The sequence below is a fragment of the Opisthocomus hoazin genome, chromosome 3, assembly GCF_030867145.1.
Source record: "Opisthocomus hoazin isolate bOpiHoa1 chromosome 3, bOpiHoa1.hap1, whole genome shotgun sequence".
NCBI lineage: Eukaryota > Metazoa > Chordata > Aves > Opisthocomiformes > Opisthocomidae > Opisthocomus > Opisthocomus hoazin.
In genome coordinates this window covers 898,210-920,808 of record NC_134416.1, presented here as the reverse complement: position 1 = coordinate 920,808, position 22,599 = coordinate 898,210, and the positions used below count along the sequence as shown (strand labels likewise).

The 22,599-nt window shown below is 58.7% G+C and overlaps 1 protein-coding gene across 2 annotated transcripts in view; it reads right to left on the bottom strand.

Annotated features, from left to right (window-relative positions):
- Positions 1-22,599, bottom strand: part of HSF1 (heat shock transcription factor 1) — a 69,041-nt gene that overhangs the window by 27,062 nt on the left and 19,380 nt on the right. For both annotated transcript variants that reach the window (XM_075415409.1, XM_075415410.1), the window contains exon 4: positions 20,768-20,892. In XM_075415409.1, the coding sequence (XP_075271524.1) occupies positions 20,768-20,892 (125 nt within the window). The remainder of the gene's footprint in view (positions 1-20,767; positions 20,893-22,599) is intronic.

The window sequence follows — 22,599 nt, the reverse complement described above, 5'->3', positions numbered from 1 at the left end:
TGGAGTCTCCTTCTCTGGAGATATTCCAGCCCCCCTGGACGCGGTGCTGTGCCCCCTGCTGTGGGTGACCCTGCTTGGGCAGGGGGTTGGGCTGGGGGACCCCCAGAGGGCCCTGCCAACCCCACCATGCTGGGATTCTGTGACAGCCGGGCAGAGCAAAGGGAGCGACACCAAACCCTGGCACCGGGGCTGTTCACCCACACCCACGGGCGACCCCAACCGGGGCAGAGAGCCGGGCGGCTCTGGGTGAGTCACAGCCGTCCAAAGGAGCGAGAGCGAGACACGGGGGCAGACGAAGCTCACCCAGAGAAACACGCAGGCAGAAAGCCAGAGCCCCGAGCCGCGCGCCGCTGCGCGGAGGGACGACCGTGACGCCATCAATGAGCGGGTTTCCGCAAAGCACCGACCCGGTGCCCCACAGCGGCGAAGGCAAAAGACAAAGCGGAGGCGAACGGGCAGCAACTGCTCCATCTCCCTCCTGCTCTGCGGCTCGGGGTATCAGCCGAAGGCAGCAGCTGGCGGGCTCGGCGCAAACAAAGGGACGCGGCTCTCCAGACGCGGCGTGAATTGAGATGCAGACCTCTGCCGCCCGATCCCAGGAGCCGTCGGACAAAGTGACACAAAGGCAAAGAAATCTGCCGAGGGCTATGAAGTGCCGGGGCATCACCTGTATCCGAGGAACCTAACGAGGACCCTAACGCGCCGCGCCGGAGCCAGGAGACGGCTCGGCCGCGTCAGATCGGAGCTGGAGGAGCAGGACCTTTGCTGCATAGAATCCCAGAATCATTCAGGTTGGGAAAGACCTCTGAGATCACCAAGCCCAAGCGTCACCCCAACCCCCCCATGCCTGCTAAACCATGTCCCCAAGGGCCACATCCAGACGGGTTTTGAAGCCCTCCAGGGATCACAGAATCACAGAATGGTAGGGGTTGGAAGGGACCTCTGTGGGTCACCCAGTCCAACCTTCCTGCCGAAGCAGGGTCACCCAGAGCAGGCTGCAGAGGACCTTGTCCAGGTGGGTCTTGAATAACTCCAGAGAAGGAGACTCCACAGCCTCCCTGGGCAGCCTGGTCCAATGCCCGACCGCTCTGAAGGGGCTGACAGGAAGGATGGAGAGGGGCTTTTCCCAAGGGGGTGCAGTGATGGGACAAGGGGGAACGGCTCTGAGCTAACAGAGGGCAGACTGAGATCAGATATTGGGAAGAAATTCTTCCCCAGGAGGGTGGTGAGGCCCTGGCCCAGGCTGCCCAGAGAAGCTGTGGCTGCCCCCTCCCTGGCAGGGCTCAAGGCCAGGTTGGATGGAGCTCTGAGCACCCTGGGCTGGTGGGAGATGTCCCTGCTCCTGGCAGGGGGTTGGGACCAGATGATCTTTAAGGTCCCTCCCAACCCAAACCAGTCTGTGATTCCTGCAGGAAAGACATTTGTCCCCATGTCCCATCTGAACCTCCCCTGACGCAGCTCGAGGCCATCGCCTCTCGTCCTGGCGCTGGTTCCTGGGGAGCAGAGCCCAACCCCCCCTCCCTGCCCCCTCCTCTCAGGGAGCTGCAGAGAGCGAGAAGGTCTCCCCTCAGCCTCCTCTGCTCCAGCCTGAGCAGCCCCAGCTCCCTCAGCCGCTCCTCAGGGGACTTGTTCTCCAGCCCCCTCCCCACCTCGCTGCCCTGCTCTGGACACGCTCCAGGACCTTGCAACTGTTCAGTCCTTACTCCACACTTGCGTAACTCTTGTTTGCAGTTACATGGAGCTCTGCTAGAGAGGGGCCAGAGGAGGCCCCAGCAAGGACCCGAGGGCTGGAACCCCTCTGCTGGGAGGAGAGGCTGGGAGAGCTGGGGCTGCTCAGCCTGGGGAGGAGAAGGCTGCGGGGAGACCTTAGAGAGGTCTTCCAGAACTTCATGGGCGCCTACAGAGAGCTGGAGAGGGGCTGGGACAAGGGCAGGGGGTGATGGGACAAGGGGGGATGGCTTTGGACTGACAGAGGGGAGATTCAGATCGGATCTCAGGAAGGAATTCTTCACTCGGAGGGTGGGGAGGCCCTGGCCCAGGTTGCCCAGAGAAGCTGTGGCTGCCCCATCCCTGGGAACACCCCAGGCCAGGTTGGACGGGGCTCTGAGCACCCTGGGCTGGTGGAAGGGGTCCCTGCCCATGGCAGGGGTTGGAACTGGGTGGTCTGTATGGTCCTTTCCCACCCAAACCACTCCGGGATTCTATGACTAAATCCTGACTCAGCCCTTTCCAGCAGCACCTCGCAAACCACCGCTCCTCTCGGCTCACACGGCTTTCGGAGCTATCATTTTACGCTCAATATTTGAGCTGTTTGCTCCTGGGCTTCGGGGACCTCGCTGCCACCCGCGACGCCCAGAGGACGCCGCATCGGAGCACGGAGTGGAGCTGCTCGTTCCCCCTAACACCAGTTGACCCATGGAAGGAAGCAGCTGCCTCTCAGCTCGCGCTAAATCAGCTACAAGAGCAAAAAACCGCAGCCGGGCTCGAGCGCTGTCAATCTTCAATCTCCTGCAGGTACAACCTTCGGGGGGGATTCGCTCTTGGAAAAGAGGGGAATCGCTGTACACGGCTCCTGCTTTGGAAATAGCTCGGGAAGATGGAATGTTAAGGAGTGTCCCCACCGCCAGGGAGCCGGCATCAAGAAGAGTGTGGCCAGCAGGACAAGGGAGGTTCTCCTTCCCCTCTACACTGCCCTGGGGAGGCCTCATCTGGAGTCCTGTGTCCAGTTCTGGGCTCCCCAGTTCAAGAATCATGAAGAGCTACTGGAGAGAGTCCAGCGGAGGGCTACAAGGATGGTGAGGGGACTGGAGCATCTCCACTACGAGGAGAGGTTGAGGGAACTGGGCTTGTTCAGCCTGAAGAAGAGAAGGCTGCGAGGGGACCTTATAAATGCCTACAAATATCTGCAGGGTGGGTGTCAGGAGGATGGGGCCAAGCTCTTTTCAGCGGTGCCCAGCGACAGGACAAGGGGCAGTGGGCACAAACTGAGGCACAGGAAGTTCCGTCTGAACATGAGGAAGAACTTCTTCCCTCTGAGGGTGACGGAGCCCTGGCCCAGGCTGCCCAGGGAGGTTGTGGAGTCTCCTTCTCTGGAGATATTCAAGACCCGCCTGGACGCGGTGCTGTGCAGCCTGCTGTAGGTGACCCTGCTTCGGCGGGGGGGTTGGACTAGATGACCCACAGAGGTCCCTTCCAACCCCTACTATTCTGTGATTCTGTGATTCTGTGATTCTGCTGACGGGACGCAAACCAAACACAGCCATCAACAGGTAGCGGCAACAGCACCCGCCGAGCCCACCGGCTTCCCAACCCCCCCGCTGCCTCAAACGCAACGGCCAGGAGCGGTCGTGTCGGCACACGAGAAGGAAAAGAGCTTCTCCAAACGCGTAAGGTTCATCCAGGACGTGGAGGAAAGGGTTGGTTTGGAGGCCGAGTCGTTTCCAGCAGCAAACCCGCTCCGGAGCCGTGAGAGGGCATAGACTCATGGACTGGTTTGGGTTGGGAGGGACCTTGGAGATCATCTGGTCCCAACCCCCTGCCAGGAGCAGGGACATCTCCCACCAGCCCAGGGTGCTCAGAGCTCCATCCAACCTGGCCTTGAGCCCTGCCAGGGAGGGGGCAGCCACAGTTTCTCTGGGCAGCCTGGGCCAGGGCCTCACCACCCTCCTGGGGAAGAATTTCTTCCCAATATCTGATCTCAGTCTGCCCTCTGTTAGCTCAGAGCCGTTCCCCCTTGTCCCATCACTGCACCCCCTTGGGAAAAGCCCCTCTCCATCCTTCCTGCTGGCCCCTCCAGGCACTGGCAGCTGCTCTAAGGTCACCCCGGAGCCTTCTCCAGGCTGAACAAGCCCAGCTCCCTCAGCCTCTCCTCGCAAGAGAGGTGCTCCAGTCCCCTCAGCATCTTTTCCCAGGTTATCACTTCCCACTTGTTCAACACGTGCAAAGGTGACAGTTCCAAGTTTTAACCACCTCTGCCCTACCACAGAAAACAGCGACAGGACAAGGCGCAACGGGCACAAACTGCAGCAGAGGAAGCTCCAGCTGAATCCGAGGAAGAACTTCTTCCCTCTGAGGGTGACGGAGCCCTGGCCCAGGCTGCCCAGGGAGGCTGGGGAGTCTCCTTCTCTGGAGATATTCAAGACCCGCCTGGACAAGGTCCTCTACAGTCTACAGTAGGTGACCCTGCTTCAGCAGGAGGGTTGGGCTGGGGGACCCACAGAGGTCCCTTCCAACCCCTACTATTCTGTGATTCTGTGATCTGCAGGGTGGGGGTCAGGAGGACGGGGCCAGACTCTTCCCAGTGGTGCCCAGCGACAGGACAAGGGGCAACGGGCACAAACTGGAGCAGAGGAAGCTCCAGCTGAACCCGAGGAAGAACTTCTTCCCTCTGAGGGTGACGGAGCCCTGGCCCAGGCTGCCCAGGGAGGCTGGGGAGTCTCCTTCTCTGGAGATATTCCAGCCCCGCCTGGAGAAGGTCCTGTGCAGCCTGCTGTGGGTGACCCTGCTTCAGCAGGAGGGTTGGGCTGGGGGACCCACAGAGGTCCCTTCCAACCCCTACTATTCTGTGATTCTGTGATTCTGTGATTCTGTCTTTAACCTACGGTTTGGAACAACCAATAAAACCAACATCAGATGATCTCAAGCAGTGAGTAAGCTCATAAAAAGCAGCGGCGCAGACAAAACGCGCAGCTCCCACGTTCTGCTCGGCACTGTAAGCCATCAAAGCAATTTTAAGATCAAGCTGATGTTTGACTCCGCGCCAGCCCGGGTCCCCCGGGACCGGACGGAGATGTGGAGGCCACGGGAGGAGGGTTAGTGCTTTGGCCCCGACGTCGGAACAGCTGGAGCCGGGGCAACCTCCGCGCGGGGAGGCCGTAAAACTACACGTTACAGTTCACAGAATCACAGAATAGTAGGGGTTGGAAGGGACCTCTGTGGGTCATCTAGTCCAACCCCCCTGCCGAAGCAGGGTCACCCACAGCAGGCTGCACAGGATCTTGTCCAGGCGGGTCTTGAATATCTCCAGAGAAGGAGACTCCACAACCTCCCTGGGCAGCCTGGGCCAGGGCTCCGTCACCCTCAGAGGGAAGAAGTTCTTCCTCATGTTCAGCTGGAACTTCCTGTGCCTCAGTTTGTGCCCATTGCCCTTGCCGCGGCAACCCGGCCCTTCCTCCAGCCTCGCCGGGTCCACACACGCAGGCGTCCTTCTCCTCGCTGGCTCTTGGGAAAAGGGGAATTACGCACGTGCAGCCTTCGTTCCATAAAATCCGGCTTAATGGTAACCGAGCTCCGGGAGCCTCATTTCCCTTCCACCGCGAAAGGTCTCGCCGCTGCCTTTTTGAAGTGGCAGATGGCCCAGGTGACCACGCCGACGGCACACCTGCACCAGGGCAAGCCTTGATCTCCTTACCAGGGAAAGCAGAAAGAGCAGAAGGTCGGCCGGCCATCCCCCCCCACCTCCACCACCATCCCCTCCATCTCCTCGCGCCAAGCAAGGCTGGAGACCATTCCTGGTAAGAGATGGTCCTTCCTTCACAGAATCCCAGAATGTTAAGAGGTTGGGAGGGACCTCTGCGGATCCCCCAGCCCAGTGGAAAGGACCTCTGTGGGTCATCTAGTCCAAGCCCCCAATGAAGCAGGGTGTCCTACAGCAGGCTGCACAGGACCTTGTCCAGGAGAGGTCTTGAATATCTCCAGAGAAGGAGACTCCCCAGCCTCCCTGGGCAGCCTGGGCCAGGGCTCCGTCACCTTCAGAGGGAAGAAGTTCTTCCTCATCTTCACGCACAACCCAGGACGGGCTCTGGTGGGGCTAAGCCAGAGGTTGTGGCTTCCCTGGCTTGCTGCAGCACACGAGGAAACGGCACGATGGAAACCCTGCTCCTGGAGGACAGCTGCTAGAGAAGGCCACTTCAAGCACGAGCCTTCTCCAACGCCCGCTCCCGAGCTCCTGCGGTCCCGGCCCCGAGCGCGGGGACCCCCCTGCTGCGTAAACCCCCAACCAAGACGTTTCCACGCTTCGAGATTGACCGCAGCCCTGCGAGAAACCCGCGCCTCGACAGCGACGTCCCGCTTCCAAACCCGAAGCAGGAGCACATCGTTCCTTAACCCCCCTCGCTGCATTCCCACGTTGTTTTGAAAAGGAAACAAATCTGGAGTACTGTGTCCAGTGCTGGGCTCCCCAGTTCAAGAAAGATGAAGAGCTACTGGAGAGAGTCCAGCGCAGGGCTGCGAGGATGAGGAGGGGACTGGAGCATCTCTCCTACGAGGAGAGGCTGAGGGAGCTGGGCTTGTTCAGCCTGGAGAAGAGAAGGCTGAGAGGGGACCTTATAAATGCTTACAAATATCTGCAGGGTGGGGGTCAGGAGGATGGGGCCAGACTCTTTGCAGTGGTGCCCAGCGACAGGACAAGGGGCAACGGGCACAAACTGGAGCAGAGGAAGCTCCAGCTGAACCCGAGGAAGAACTTCTTCCCTCTGAGGGTGACGGAGCCCTGGCCCAGGCTGCCCAGGGAGGCTGTGGAGTCTCCTTCTCTGGAGATACTCAAGACCCGCCTGGACAAGGTCCTGTGCAGCCTGCTCTGGGTGACCCTGCTTCAGCAGGAGGGTTGGACTAGATGACCCACAGAGGTCCCTTCCAACCCCTACTATTCTGTGATTCTGTGATTCTGTGAAACTCGGCAACAAACTACACCCGCCGTTTGTTACTCCCAGACGGGTGCCAGGGAGCTGAGAAGCAGAGCCCCCGCAAAACTGCTCGATGCAGATCCTCGTCAGCGAGCGCTGTAATTAATCCTAATCCCGCTTCGTTCGGTCGGGAACAGCTGGTTCCTACCAGGCGGAACGGCACGGAGGGGGACGCGGGCTCTGGAGCAGGGACCCCCAGGTGCTGCCCAGCTGCCCGGCCCCACGCAGCGCACAAAGGGAAAGGGCTCTTGGTCTGCTGATGGCCGTCCACGGCTGCTGCGGCGCGGGGGGACGAGGCCCCTGAGGATGGATGCTCCGAGCCCAGCAGGCAGACCTGGTTTGCAAGAGAACGTGGAGCACTACTGCCTCCAGAAGACTCTTTTGATATTTAGGGGTTTGGCCACTCCGGCTGCAGACAGCAAAGGCACAGTCACGTTTGGGGGCTGACAGCCAAGCATCCTGTCCGTTTTTTGCCCACGAGAAGCAGGGAATCACAGAATCCCAGCATGGCAGGGTTGGCAGGGCCCTCTGGGGGTCCCCCAGCCCAGCCCCCTGACCAAGCAGGGTCACCCAGAGCAGGGGGCACAGCACCGCGGCCAGGCGGGGCTGGAATATCTCCACAGAAGTAGATATTTTTTGCCCACAAGAAGCAGGGAATCACAGAGTCACAGAACATTAGGGGTTGGCAGGGCCCTCTGGGGTCCCCCAGCCCAACCCCCTGCCCAAGCAGGGTCACCCAGAGCAGGGGGCACAGCACCGCGTCCAGGCGGGGCTGGAATATCTCCAGAGAAGGAGACTCCACAGCCTCCCTGGGCAGCCTGGGCCAGGGCTCCGTCACCCTCAGAGGGAAGAAGTTCTTCCTCGGGTTCAGCTGGAGCTTCCTCTGCTCCAGTTTGTGCCCGTTGCCCCTTGTCCTGTCGCTGGGCACCACTGGGAAGAGTCTGGCCCCGTCCTCCTGACCCCCACCCTGCAGATATTTAGAGGCATTTCGAAGGTCCCCTCGCAGCCTTCTCTTCTCCAGGCTGAACAAGCCCAGCTCCCTCAGCCTCTCCTCGCAGGAGAGATGCTACTCAGAGGTAAAGGTTAAGTTTTCCTGTAAAACAACTTCTGTATAGAAAACAAGAAGTTTAAGCTCGGTTCCAACATCAAGGGTACAGCGCTCCGCAGCGCAAGCTCCAAAACTCCCGTCCCGGCTCAGGAGACCACGTCCCCTCCCGCCCCACGACACCCGGCACCGCTCGGCCGGGCCGCAGAAACAGGACACGAGATATTATGGACTCGTAAAGCACGGTGTAAACCACAATAAATACCCGGCCAGCGATCTCACAGCAGATCATGTGGCCAACTTGACGTCCTCGCCGTACAGACCGGGCCCCGCTTCCTCCGCGCCGCGACAGCCGGGCAGGACAAAGCGGTCGCGCTCCCACGGCTGTCGAGGAAAGGCGAAGAGAGGAACCGGGCTGCGAGGCTCTGCCTCATTCCAAGTCCAGGAGTAAAAGCCACGCCGTTACTCATCTCCCTAACGATTTTAGGCAGCTTTTACTTACTCCCCGAAGGTGGGAGGGCTTCTGTTAACGAGGCTTCTCCGAGCACGGTGACTAAACTTGGATATCAGCTCCTTGGCTTCGTTACGTCCTAGCTCAGCTTTTCCTCTCGCCTAACACTGATGGATTCAAGCTTTCCAACAAACGCTCTAACGCAAGCGCTGTCCCCTCAGGTCCGTGTCAAACGATAATATAAATGTTGCTTTTGGAACCCTGAAACCATCAAGCCAGCTACACGGGTCAAAATTATACGGTATGATTTACCGGGGGTTTGCAGATGGTGAACTAATTCTGCTGAGGAGGAATCGGACTGCAAAAGGCCAAGCTCTCGTGCCTGTTCAGATTTATTTTTGTCAAGAGAAATTTTAGCTTTGAAACTCTGTTAGCAACCGGGGCCTTGTGAAAGCGGCGGGGCCTCGCGGTCGGGAGGAAGCGCTCTCGGCGTCCCACGGCGGAGCTTCAGGCGCTGAGCCAAAGCGAACACGATCCCCGAAGGAGACGGGGGAGAAAAACCGATACAAACAGGTGCAGACACCGCGGCCAGCTCGCCGCCTTCACCAGTCTGCTGGAAATTAAACGTACGGATGCGCCCGGGCTCCCGCGGGACTCGAGCAGAGGCGAAGAATCGCCGGGAGGCGATGGCCTGCCCGTCTCAACAGAACCACAGAGTGGTTGGGGCTGGAAGGGACCTCTGGGGGTCCCCCAGCCCAGCCCCCTGCCCAAGCAGGGTCACCCAGAGCAGGGGGCACAGCACCGCGGCCAGGCGGGGCTGGAATATCTCCAGAGAAGGAGACTCCACAGCCTCCCTGGGCAGCCTGGGCCAGGGCTCCGTCACCCTCAGAGGGAAGAAGTTCTTCCTCGGGTTTGGCTTCTCCACCTTCCAGCCAGTGCCCAGGCTCGTTTTGTTGTGCTTGTGATGTAATCATCACAGAATCCCAGAATCATTCAGGTGGGAAAAGACCTCTAAGATCATCAAGTCCAACCGTCACCCCAACCCCACCATGCCTGCCAAACCCTGTCCCCAAGGGCCACATCCAGATTGGTTTTGAACCCCCCCAGGGCTGTGGACTTCCCCACTGCCCTGCTCCAACGCCCGACCGCTCTCCCAGGACAGACATTTGTCCCCATGTCCCATCTGAACCTCCCCTGACGCAGCTCGAGGCCATCGCCTCTCGTCCTGGCGCTGGGTCCTGGGGAGCAGAGCCCAACCCCCCCTCCCTGCCCCCTCCTCTCAGGGAGCTGCAGAGAGCGAGAAGGTCTCCCCTCAGCCTCCTCTGCTCCAGCCTGAGCAGCCCCAGCTCCCTCAGCCGCTCCTCCTGGGACTTGTTCTCCTCCCCACCTCGCTGCCCTGCTCTGGACACGCTCCAGCCCCTCCATGTCCTTCTCTGGGCCCAACGCTGAGCGCAGCACTCGAGGTGCGGCCTCACCTGTGCCGAGGACCTTATAAATATATAAGCACCTATAACTGGACCTTAGAAATGCCCATAAATATCTGCAGGGTGGGGGTCAGGAGGACGGGGCCAGACTCTTCCCAGTGGTGCCCAGCGACAGGACAAGGGGCAACGGGCACAAACTGGAGCAGAGGAAGCTCCAGCTGAACCCGAGGAAGAACTTCTTCCCTCTGAGGGTGACGGAGCCCTGGCCCAGGCTGCCCAGGGAGGCTGTGGAGTCTCCTTCTCTGGAGATATTCCAGCCCCGCCTGGCCGCGGTGCTGTGCCCCCTGCTCTGGGTGACCCTGCTTGGGCAGGGGGCTGGGCTGGGGGATCCCCAGAGGTCCCTGCCAACCCCAACCATGCTGGGATGCTGGGATTCTGGCATTCTGAGCACAGGGGCATGCTCACTGCCCTGCAACCCTTCTCCAGGGCAATGCCACAGCTGCACAGAAATCCACTGTCTGCCACCCTGCTCCTGCAGCAGACGCGTGCAGATAAGGAGGAGCCCAAGCGTTGTCTTCCCGAGTTGCTCCCATTCCAAGAGGAGAAGCGTGCCACCACACCCGAGGTTCAGCCAAGATGCTCCCCTTACAGAGCCGCAGGCCGGTCACGAGCGATGAGGATCTGCAGAAAGGCCCTGACAGACCCGGAGCTGGGACAGAACCTCACGTTCAGCGAAACGCTGCTGAGCGCCCGACAGCTCGCGCAGCACCGCGAGAGCCAGCTTTCACTGCAAATGTCAATTTAAAACCTAAACGGTTCCACGTTCAAAAGCCCAGAAGAAAACATTTGGCTTCGATGAGTCACTGCTTCAGAAGCTAAGAAAGCAGAACGGCAGCCAAAAGAAACTGCAGAAATTCTAGGTCAGTGACCTGCCCGAAATTTAGCGTAATTAATAACCGCTCTCTGCTTGAAGGTATCTCTGGGAGGCAGCGGCCTCCCAGCCGCAGGGACGGCGTTCCAGCAGATGCCGTTCCCCTCGCTGGAGCTGGGGCTCCTACGCTTCCTCCCGCAGTGGTTTCCAATTTTAAAACCCTAAAAGATAAAAGTTATCAGAAATAGAAAAGACACTAACAGAAAAGCATTTAACCCAGAACTTCTCCTGTGAGACAAAGCACACCGGCTGTTGGAAAGTGCAGCATTTAACTCACGCAGTTCCCTTCAATATCACGAGGACTCACGACAGTCAACCTGTTCCTAACCGTTCTCGCCAAGGCTCGGCAGCGATAAGAAACCGTGGACGGTGCCGCGGAGCGAAACGCTACGCTTGTCAAGGCACCTCCCAAACAGCAGCACAAGGAAGGTCGGGAAGATACAGCAGCTGCCATCCAGCGAGCCCTGGGCAGGCTGGAGAGCTGGGCAGAGAGGAACCTGATGAGGTTCAACCAGGGCAAGGGCAGGGTCCTGCCCCTGGGGAGGAACAACCCCAGGCACCAGGACAGGCTGGGGCGGAGCTGCTGGAGAGCAGCTCTGCGGAGAGGGACTGGGAGTGCTGGGGGACGACAGGGTGACCATGAGCCAGCAGCGTGCCCTGGGTGCCAAGAAGGGCAACGGGATCCTGGGGTGCATGAGGAGGAGTGTGGGCAGCAGGGCGAGGGAGGTTCTCCTGCCCCTCTGCTCTGCCCTGGGGAGGCCCCATCTGCAGTGCTGGGTCCAGTGCTGGGCTCCCCAGCTCAAGAAAGAGGAGGAGCTACTGGAGAGAGTCCAGCGCAGGGCTGCGAGGATGAGGAGGGGACTGGAGCATCTCTCCTGCGAGGAGAGGCTGAGGGAGCTGGGCTTGTTCAGCCTGGAGAAGAGAAGGCTGTGAGGGGACCTTCGAAATGCCTCTAAATATCTGCAGGGTGGGGGTCAGGAGGACGGGGCCAGACTCTTCCCAGTGGTGCCCAGCGACAGGACAAGGGGCAACGGGCACAAACTGGAGCAGAGGAAGCTCCAGCTGAACCCGAGGAAGAACTTCTTCACTCTGAGGGTGACGGAGCCCTGGCCCAGGCTGCCCAGGGAGGCTGTGGAGTCTCCTTCTCTGGAGATATTCCAGACCCGCCTGGACGCGGTGCTGTGCCCCCTGCTCTGGGTGACCCTGCTTGGGCAGGGGGTTGGGCTTGGGGACCCCCAGAGGGCCCTGCCAACCCCAACCATGCTGGGATTCTGTGATTCTGTGAAGATGTCAAGCGACCGAGGCTGAAACCGGGCTGTGGTGACGTGGACCCTGGAGGGAGAGGGAGCAGGAGCTGGGCACCAGCGTGCAGCCCCAGCCCTGGAGCGGCAGCTCCGGCAAGGCCTGCGGTGTCAGCGGCTCACCTCTGATCTTTGCTTTTGGGAAAACCACGGGTTCAGGCTTCAGGTTCTTTCGGCCACTGCGAGCCTCGAGGTGTCCATGTGGCATCAGGCTGCCGGACAGAATCACTTCTACGCTGGATTGCATGAGATATCATGACTTAGAGAATAGGAAAATCACAGAATCCCAGAATCATTCAGGTTGGCAAAGACCTCCAAGATCATCAAGTCCAGCCGTCACCCCAACCCCCCCATGCCTGCTGAACCCTGTCCCCAAGGGCCACATCCAGACGGGTTTTGGACCCCTCCAGGGATGGGGACTCCCCCACTGCCCTGGGCAGCTGCTCCAACGCCCGACCGCTCTGAAGGAGCTGACAGGAAGGATGGAGAGGGGCTTTTCCCCAGGGGGTGCAGTGATGGGACAAGGGGGAACGGCTCTGAGCTAACAGAGGGCAGATTGAGATCAGATATTGGGAAGAAATTCTTCCCCAGGAGGGTGGTGAGGCCCTGGCCCAGGCTGCCCAGAGAAGCTGTGGCTGCCCCCTCCCTGGCAGGGCTCAAGGCCAGGTTGGATGGAGCTCTGAGCACCCTGGGCTGGTGGGAGATGTCCCTGCTCCTGGCAGGGGGTTGGGACCAGATGATCTTTAAGGTCCCTTCCAACCCAAACCAGTCTGTGATTCCTGCAGGACAGACATTTGTCCCCATGTCCCATCTGAACCTCCCCTGACGCAGCTCGAGGCCATCACCTCTCGTCCTGGCGCTGGTTCCTGGGGAGCAGAGCCCAACCCCCCCTCCCTGCCCCCTCCTCTCAGGGAGCTGCAGAGAGCGAGAAGGTCTCCCCTCAGCCTCCTCTGCTCCAGCCTGAGCAGCCCCAGCTCCCTCAGCCGCTCCCCATGGGACTTGTTCTCCAGCCCCCTCCCCACCTCGCTGCCCTGCTCTGGACACGCTCCAGCCCCTCCATGTCCTTCTCAGGGCCCAACGCTGAGCGCAGCACTCGAGGTGCAGCCTCACCAGTGCCGAGCACAGGGGCCCGATCCCTGCCCTGCTCCCGCTGCCCACTCCATTGCTGATCCAAGCCAGGACGCCGTTGCCCTTCCTGCCCACCTCATTGTGGCTGCAATGACAGGGACGTGTTCCACTAAGCTGCGTGAAGCAGAGAACAAAACCAAAAGCAAAATTCAAGGCTCGCTGTGTCTTCCTTCATCTACACCGACCTGCCTGAAGGGGTTACCGTCTTCATACGCTCCAATAAATTTCACTTCGTGATAAACAGCAGGCGGGAAAAAAAGAAAAAATCAGCAAAAGAAGTGATTTTCAGATGGCCACCTATCTGCAAAAAGCAGCTGAGAGTACCAGGGCACAACCGAGCGCAGTGACGCGCTTCCAGCCTCGACCGGAGGGCTGCGAGGATGAGGAGGGGACTGGAGCATCTCTCCTGTGAGGAGAGGCTGAGGGAGCTGGGCTTGTTCAGCCTGGAGAAGAGAAGGCTGCGAGGGGACCTTCGAAATGCCTCTAAATATCTGCAGGGTGGGGGTCAGGAGGACGGGGCCAGACTCTTCCCAGTGGTGCCCAGCGACAGGACAAGGGGCAACGGGCACAAACTGGAGCAGAGGAAGCTCCAGCTGAACCCGAGGAAGAACTTCTTCCCTCTGAGGGTGACGGAGCCCTGGCCCAGGCTGCCCAGGGAGGCTGGGGAGTCTCCTTCTCTGGAGATATTCCAACCCCAGCTGGACAAGGTCCTGTGCAGCCTGCTCTGGGTGACCCTGCTTGGGCAGGGTGCTGGGCTGGGGGACCCCCAGAGGGCCCTGCCAACCCCACCATGCTGGGATTCTGTGATTCCGCAATCTGGAGCGGCCAAAAGCTCTGCGGCAGCACCGGTGCCGGAACGAGAGGCGACTCCGCGGTTCTCGGCGAGGGCCGAGGGAGCCTCGGGCTTCACGCTGCCCCAACGAGAAGCTTTGCTCTTTTCTGCACGTCTTTCTCCGTGAGGTCACTGGAAGGACACAGGAATCGCGATGTGCTGCGACCTTCAGCTCCCAAAGCCAGGAAGGCAGGAGGCCACCAAGAGCATTAACGTCTTCCCCAAAGCTCACGGCCGTCTCAGACACTTGTTTCGCTCATCACTTGCTTGCCCTTTTTTTTATTTTTAAAAAAAGAAAAGTGTCCAAAGGCCCATAAAGTACCTGGGAGAAGACAAGGGACTTCTGTTTTAAAGGAGAAGCTAAAAAACCCACTCTAAAACTAACAAAAAATCCCCAAAATACGTCAAACGAGAGCACGGCAGCGCCGACGAACCAAACCTAGAGAGGTGGGATGGCCCTGTGCTCCGGGGAAGCGACGTCCTCGCTCCCAGGACCTCGGCCCCACAGAAGCACGGCCCAGCTCTGCTGCAGGAGCTGCTGACAGGGAAGAACAAATATTTTCACATCCAAAGCTCAGTTTCGCTGCTTTCACAGAATCCCAGAATGGTCGGGGTTGGAAGGGACCTCTGGGGGTCCCCCAGTCCAACCCTCCTGCCCAAGCAGGGTCACCCAGAGCAGGCTGCACAGGACCTTGTCCAGGTGGGACAGGACCTTGTTCCATCCTCTGCTGCCAGTGCTGGAGACCGACAGCAAATCACCCCGACGTGTATCACCCTGTGATGTTGGAGATGGGTTTGCTCGCGCTCCTTGGCCTTTCAGGAGGACTTTTTCAGCTGAGCTGAGTCAAGACGGGGAGATTTGAGCCGGTTTCTTCGCAGCTGTGCAATAAAAAGACGTTTACTACGAGCGCTCTGCTGGATGTGCCAGCGATGACGTCCAATTCAAACCAGTAAACCCCCCCAGAATGGCTTTGCCCCTACTGGCTCCAACCCGTATGCGTTTTCAATATGCTCCCAGGACCTCGCTTCGGCAGAAGACCAGCCGTGGCTGTAAACCACTTTTCACACCAAGAAAGCAGCTTAATATAAATCACACCTGGTGTGTTTAGCTGCAGCAGACCCCCTTTCCCCAGTCCAAAAAACGCCTTTAGACAGGAGAAGAATAATGAAGAACGGAGTGTTTCAGGCACTAAGAAATACCTCTACTCTTCTGGCACCCTCACGCCTTGGAGACGACCGTCACCGTGTCAGGTAACCCAAACCGGCCGCAGCTTCCCGGCACGACCGCGCAGAGACCGAGCGACTCCGCGCTCAGCCTCGCTCGGACCTCACAGCTCTGGGCTGGAGGAGTGCGATGGGGCAGAGGAAGGGCAGCTGGACCACAGCTCCTCCTTCAGCTGACTCCTGCCCACCTTCAGAATGGGAACAACTCCCCGTTGTCGCTGGTGCCTGCGCCAAAGCCAGCTGAATTCCACAGGAGAGACTCTCACGCTGCAGCTAAGCACAGGTCTCCTCTAGAGTGGAGCAAGTCTGCTCAGATCCACGTTCAGCATGGAGAACAAGGTCGCCTCCACACTCAGCTCACGTTAACGCCTCCTAACGCACCTCGTTCAAGGGGAAAAAAAGTCTTGGATTCTTCAAAAACCTGTTAGATGGGGTCAGGTCTATTGGCAAGGGGGAGGAGAAGAGGGCTAGCAAGGCACCAGACGCTGAAACCTTTCCAGAGCACGTTCTGCGGCATCAGGTTCTCAACCAAACCGCCCCGAACGCTGGGACCATCTGGGCTGCGACGCCAGAGCACTCGCACGCGTTCATCCCGCTGCCCGCCCAGCGCCTGCAACGGAGCATTCCAAATTCATGTCTTCAGTGGTGGAGAAATCACAGAATCACAGAATCACAGAATGGTAGGGATTGGAAGGGACCTCTGTGGGTCACCCAGTCCAACCCTCCTGCCAAAGCAGGGTCACCTACAGTAGGTTGTAGAGGACCTTGTCCAGGCGGGTCTTGAATATCTCCAGAGAAGGAGACTCCACAACCTCCCTGGGCAGCCTGGGCCAGGGCTCCGGCACCCTCAGAGGGAAGAAGTTCTTCCTCGGGTTCAGCTGGAGCTTCCTCTGCTCCAGTTTGTGCCCGTTGCCCCTTGTCCTGTCGCTGGGCACCACTGGGAAGAGTCTGGCCCCGTCCTCCTGACCCCCACCCTGCAGATATTTGTAAGTATATCAAATCAACCAGAGTCTTCTATGTATCACCCAAACACTTACTTTTACTTAAGAGCATGGACCTCTCTACACCTACCCGAAAGGAGGCTGCAGTGAGGCGGGGGCTGGCAGTGCCAGAGGAGGTCAACTGTTGACTTTGGTGCGGTGAAGGGGAAGGAGAAGAACCAGGCATAGCCCTACTGCAGAGACGCAAGGTGATGCGAACCTGCCGGCCCTCGAGAACATGCAAAAAACCCGTCAAGAGAACAAGCGATGCTCTGAAGAACGCCACGGATCTGGAACTAACCTTAAGAGAACTGGATGGGTTCTTATCTGCAGTGCTGCGTCCAGTGCTGGGCTCCCCAGTTCAAGAAAGATGAGGAGCTACTGGGGAGAGACCAGTTCTGGGCTCCCCACTTCAAGAAAGATGAGGAGCTACTGGAGAGACTCCGGTTCTGGGCTCCCCAGTTCAAGAAAGGCGAGGAGCTACTGGAGAGAGTCCAGTTCTGGGCTCCCCAGCTCAAGAAGGATGAGGAGCTGCTGGAGAGAGTCCAGTTCTGGGCTCCCCAGTTCAAGAAAGATGAGGAGCTACTGGAGAGAGTCCAGCGCAGGGCTACGAGGATGAGGAGGGGACTGGAGCATCTCTCCTGCGAGGAGAGGCTGAGGGAGCTGGGCTTGTTCAGCCTGGAGAAGAGAAGGCTGCGAGGGGACCTTCGAAATGCCTCTAAATATCTGCAGGGTGGGGGTCAGGAGGCGGGGGCCAGACTCTTCCCAGTGGTGCCCAGCGACAGGACAAGGGGCAACGGGCACAAACTGGAGCAGAGGAAGCTCCAGCTGAACCCGAGGAAGAACTTCTTCCCTCTGAGGGTGATGGAGCCCTGGCCCAGGCTGCCCAGGGAGGCTGTGGAGTCTCCTTCTCTGGAGATATTCCAACCCCGGCTGGACGCGGTGCTGTGCCCCCTGCTCTGGGTGACCCTGCTTGGGCAGGGGGCTGGGCTGGGGGACCCCAGAGGTCCCTTCCAACCCCACCATGCTGGGATTCTGGGATTATTCAAGAAGCAAGAAGAGAATTTTCAACCACAAGTTCCTGAGAAAACGAAGCCACGACCCATGGCTTGCAAGCTCTGCCCTCCAGGGAAGGAACCGCAGCCCAGGCGCAGGGATCCGTCACTAATAACGGAGACGGGGAAAAAGTGAAGATCACGAAATAGACTCGCAAGCTGTGTTTATTGAGAGACACGGAGAACCTGCAGAAGACCAAAAGAGCCAGTTAGTAACAGCTGAGAGGGACGGAGAAGCAGCCATGAAGAACGGAGCGTAGCAAGAAGAGGTCACCACGCTGCTGGCAGCTCTGGAGAGCCTGCAGCGGGGTGCGGGCTGCGGCTCTGTGACTCTGCGATGTTCCGACCCGCAGCCTGCGCCGCGCTTGGCGGTTCCCCACGCAGCCATGGCACGACACTCTGAGTTTACACAAATAATTTAATTTTGAGTCTTTTACAGGAGCCTGTTTACCTGATCAGCTTTCAAAACCACATTTTTTTTATTAATTGGTCGGTAACGATCTCCCTGCAAGGAGGGGGGAAGCTTTGCTGCTCTGAGAGGCTGTCAGCTCTCTGCCATCAGGAGAGCTCCAAGTACCGCTGCAGGCACTCCACCTAGTGGTTTCCAGACCATTTCTAATTAATAATGCTTAATAATGCTCTAATTAATAATTTGCTTCAGCGAGAGCCCCTCGAGCAGCCAGAGCTCAGCCTGGAGACCTGTAAAGCACTTGTGAACGCTCTCACCCTTCACGCAGGGGTACAAGCCTGGACGCTTCATCTCAAAACACGCCAGAGGACGGCAAAAGCCACGGAAAATCCGATGAGGAAGACACGGTGGGACCACGAGACCGGCAGCTGGGTCTGAGGATGGTTCTTGATGCAACGGATGGCAAACACACGTGCGAAAGGATGAGGATGAGGAGGGGACTGGAGCATCTGTCCTGCGAGGAGAGGCTGAGGGAGCTGGGCTTGTTCAGCCTGGAGAAGAGAAGGCTGAGAGGGGACCTTCGAAATGCCTCTAAATATCTGCAGGGTGGGGGGCAGGAGGACGGGGCCAGACTCTTCCCAGTGGTGCCCAGCGACAGGACAAGGGGCAACGGGCACAAACTGGAGCAGAGGAAGCTCCAGCTGAACCCGAGGAAGAACTTCTTCCCTCGGAGGGTGACGGAGCCCTGGCCCAGGCTGCCCAGGGAGGCTGTGGAGTCTCCTTCTCTGGAGATATTCCAGCCCCGGCTGGACGCGGTGCTGTGCCCCCTGCTCTGGGTGACCCTGCTTGGGCAGGGGGCTGGGCTGGGGGACCCCCAGAGGGCCCTGCCAACCCCTACCATTCTGTGATTCTGAGATTCTATGAAGAGAATCATCTAGAATGAGCCTGGAGATGAAGCAGGCTCTCTCCCCTCCCACGAACACCAGAGGTGGTAGAGAAGTGATCTGTGAGCACAGGACACAGCAATGGAATCCAAGAAAAGGGAGGGTTTGGAACACAGGCGGAGGAAATATTTTTCCGCTGTGAAACTGTCCCTTCAACAGCTCCCATCCTGCTTTCCCGCTGAATGCAGTGAGAAGGGAGGGCTGCTTGCTCCGCTTTCCACAGGACCCAGGACCAAATTCCTTAGAAACAACAGAATCCCAGCATGGCAGGGTGGGCAGGGACCTCTGTGGGTCACCCAGCCCAACCCCCTGCCCAAGCAGGGTCACCCAGAGCAGGGGGCACAGCACCGCGTCCAGGCGGGTCTTGAGTATCTCCAGAGAAGGAGACTCCACAGCCTCCCTGGGCAGCCTGGGCCAGGGCTCCGTCACCCTCAGAGGGAAGAAGTTCTTCCTCGGGTTCAGCTGGAGCTTCCTCTGCTCCAGTTTGTGCCCGTTGCCCCTTGTCCTGTCGCTGGGCACCACTGAACAGAGTCTGGCCCTGTCCTCCTGACCCTCCCCAGCCTGTCCTGGTGCCTGGGGTTGTTCCTCCCCAGGGGCAGGACCCTGCCCTTGCCCTGGTTGAACCTCATCAGGTTCCTCTCTGCCCAGCTCTCCAGCCTGCCCAGGTCTCGCTGGATCCAGCACAGCCTGCCGGGGTGTCCACCACTCCTCCCAGTTCTGTGCCAGCAGCAAACTGGCTGAGGGGACGCTCTGACTCTTCATCCAGGTCACTGATGAAGAAGTTGAACAAGGCTGGGCCCAGTACTGACCCCTGGGGACACCACTAGTTCCAGGCCTCCAACCAGACTCAGCACCACTGATGCCAACCCTCTGAGCTCGGCCCTTCAGCCAGTTCTCAATCCACCTCCCCAACCACTCCTCCAGCCCACACCTCCTGAGCAGAGATGAGGTAGCTGGAGCTAAGACAAACTTCACCACTGCATGATTCACTCCACTTTGTGGACAGGTAAAGAAGGAGAAAGAAAGAAAAGCTTTAAATCACGATTTACAAAGGTTCCTAAGGGAATCTGACAGCCACAGCCCCATCTCCGTTGGCCTCAACAGGTCTCTAAACGTGAAGGTGACTTGCAGAGTCTCTACATAAGTCTTAAGACCAGCAGATCACGCACAGATCCACCAGTTCCTGGCCTTCAGATCCTGATTAGGTGACATCCACTAACTTCTTCTGTATGACCGCCACGGGGAAGAGGCACGTACGGGCGAGCGACAGCGCCCTGATCATCTGCAGAGGCGAGGCAGCACTTACGAGCGGGACCCAGGATCGCCCGCTTCGTCTCCCAACCCAACAGCAAGCACCAGGCAAGCAGCCCCCGGCCAGAATTTAACTGGGTGCAAGTAAGAAGTGAAGAGCCCGGTGGAAGAACGCAGTAGCAGAACAGAGGGACAGTAGACATTGTCCCAAATGACTCAAACACCCTGGTGCAACCTCAGAGAAGACAGAACAGTTGTGGTTTGCAGGAGGAAAAATAAAAATCAGAAGGGAAAAACCCAGCACCGTGCATCGACTGAAATTTCAGATTGTAACCATCGTGGCAGCGAAGTCACAGCATCACTAAGGTTGGAAAAGACCTCTAAGACCATGAAGTCCAACCATCACCTCAGCACCACCCTGCCTGCTAAACCCTGTCCCCAAGAGCCACATCCAGACGGGTTTTGGACCCCTCCAGGGCTGGGGACTCCCCCACTGCCCTGGGCAGCCCGTTCAGCCAAGCCCTGCACGCTGCAGCCCCTCGCGCTGCGGATGAGGGGCTGCGCCGGGTCTGGGAGGACGGGGACCAACGCAGAGGGAGGTTTTCACCAAACCCTTCGGGCAGCTGCGCTCTGCCAGCAGCCTGATGCCGCCAGCCGTCCCGCTCGCTGCCTCCCAGCCCCGACACCCAGCCAGGCTGGGGTGCAGGCAGGACAGAAAAGCGAGGAGCTTCTTCAAGCCTGACTAAACACCGAGCAGAGCTCACCCCTGCAAACCCTTGGGTTTTTCAAGCTTCACCATGGGTGAAATTCCCAACTGACACCTCCCAGCAGAGCCGTACTCCGACGGAGCTTTACACTGTGTTGGGGGTCACAGGGCTGGCTGCTGGGACACCAGGTCTTTAAGGGGTTTTCAAAAGGTCCCTCCAGCACCCTCTTCTCACCCGAAGCAGAAAGCCTCTTAAAGCCCAGGCTCCATGCCCGAGACCGCTGGGACAGAGAGCTGGCAAGCAGCGGCCAGCCTTCCCTCAGGTGAGGTCTTAAAAATTCAGGAAAGAGATCACCAAGCAAACTCTCCTGCATTTTCTGCCCCCCCCTCCCCACATACATACTGCTTCATGGCTATCAGCTTGGAGTCCATGCTCTCCTGCTTTCCTTTCATCACCTGGATGTCGGTCAGCAACTTGGTCACGTTGTCTTGCCGAACCTTTACATCCTCGTTCTTTATACCGGACACCTGGAGACAGAAAGGAAGACGTCAGCGATGTTTCTTTCCTGCAAAATGGTTATTTAAGCTGCAAAGCTGACACTGCAGATGATTCCTCTCCCCTCTCTAGACCAACCGCTGCGTTCGCACCCGAGTACATCGTGTCACGGGACTAAACCCAGCCACCTCCAAAGCAAGTATCCATCCAGCGTGACCTGGGCAGGCTGGAGAGCTGGGCACAGAGGAACCTGATGAGGTTCAACCAGGGCAAGGGCAGGGTCCTGCCCCTGGGGAGGAACAACCCCAGGCACCAGGACAGGCTGGGGCGGAGCTGCTGGAGAGCAGCTCTGTGGAGAGGGACTGGGAGTGCTGGGGGATGACAAGGTGACCATGAGCCAGCAGCGTGCCCTGGGTGCCCAGAAGGGCAACAGGATCCTGGGGTGCATGAGGAGGAGTGTGGGCAGCAGGGCGAGGGAGGTTCTCCTCCCCCTCTGCTCTGCCCTGGGGAGGCCCCATCTGCAGTGCTGGGTCCAGTTCTGAGCTCCCCAGTTCAAGAAAGATGAGGAGCTACTGGAGAGAGTCCAGCGGAGGGCTGCGAGGATGAGGAGGGGACTGGAGCATCTCTCCTGCGAGGAGAGGCTGAGAGAGCTGGGCTTGTTCAGCCTGGAGAAGAGAAGGCTGAGAGGGGACCTTCGAAATGCCTCGAAATATCTGCAGGGTGGGGGTCAGGAGGACGGGGCCAGACTCTTCCCAGTGGTGCCCAGCGCCAGGACAAGGGCACCGGGCACAAACTGAAGCAGAGGAAGCTCCAGCTGAACCCGAGGAAGAACTTCTTCCCTCTGAGGGTGCCGGAGCCCTGGCCCAGGCTGCCCAGAGGGGCTGTGGAGTCTCCTTCTCTGGAGATATTCCAGCCCCGCCTGGCCGCGGTGCTGTGCCCCCTGCTCTGGGTGACCCTGCTTGGGCAGGGGGCTGGGCTGGGGGACCCCAGAGGTCCCTGCCATTCTGTGGTTCTGTGATAAAACACTCGGGAGAAATGCCCCCCAGGCATGTTTCAGGAGAGCTGCCCCAGGTGAGCAGTCTCCGAACCTGCCAGCCGCTACAGGGGTTAACACATCCCCTCTCCACTCCACCTGCCAGCGGGCCATCTACCCCTGAGCTCCCTTTGCATCCTTCCGAGGCGCTTGCCCACTGTGAACCTGTCTAGAGGAACTCAAGGCCTCAGGGAAAACGGCACCTACGGCTTCCACGAGCCCCCTGCGACAGACAGGAGAGCGAGCTGCTCTCGAGATGCTGCTTTGATTCATATTTGGAAATGAATGACAAAAATATGTTTGTCCCACGCTTCAGGACTAATAAATGAACTCAGGAAGCTCATGAGCATTTTTGGAACCTCTGACACCAACTCTATCGTGTCGTTAGTACACGTAATGCAATTTGGTGTTTCAAGAAACAGGGGCACATTTCCTCACTCCCCTCTGTGAGTTGAAAGGAAAAATGTGTAAGTTTTTATTTGGGATACACTGGAGGTTAATTATTTAAAATAATTCAGGTATCTCCTTCCTCTTCCTCCTTCCACTACTGCATCTAGCATATCTTCACACGTCTGTGTGCCTACACGCTATATGCAGGTATTTTTTATTCCTTGAAGCATTTTAACTAAAGACCACAGCTCAAACAGCGATCACTCTCCCTCCTACAGCGAGGCACAACCTCTCTTCAGTCTCTCCAGAGGACACA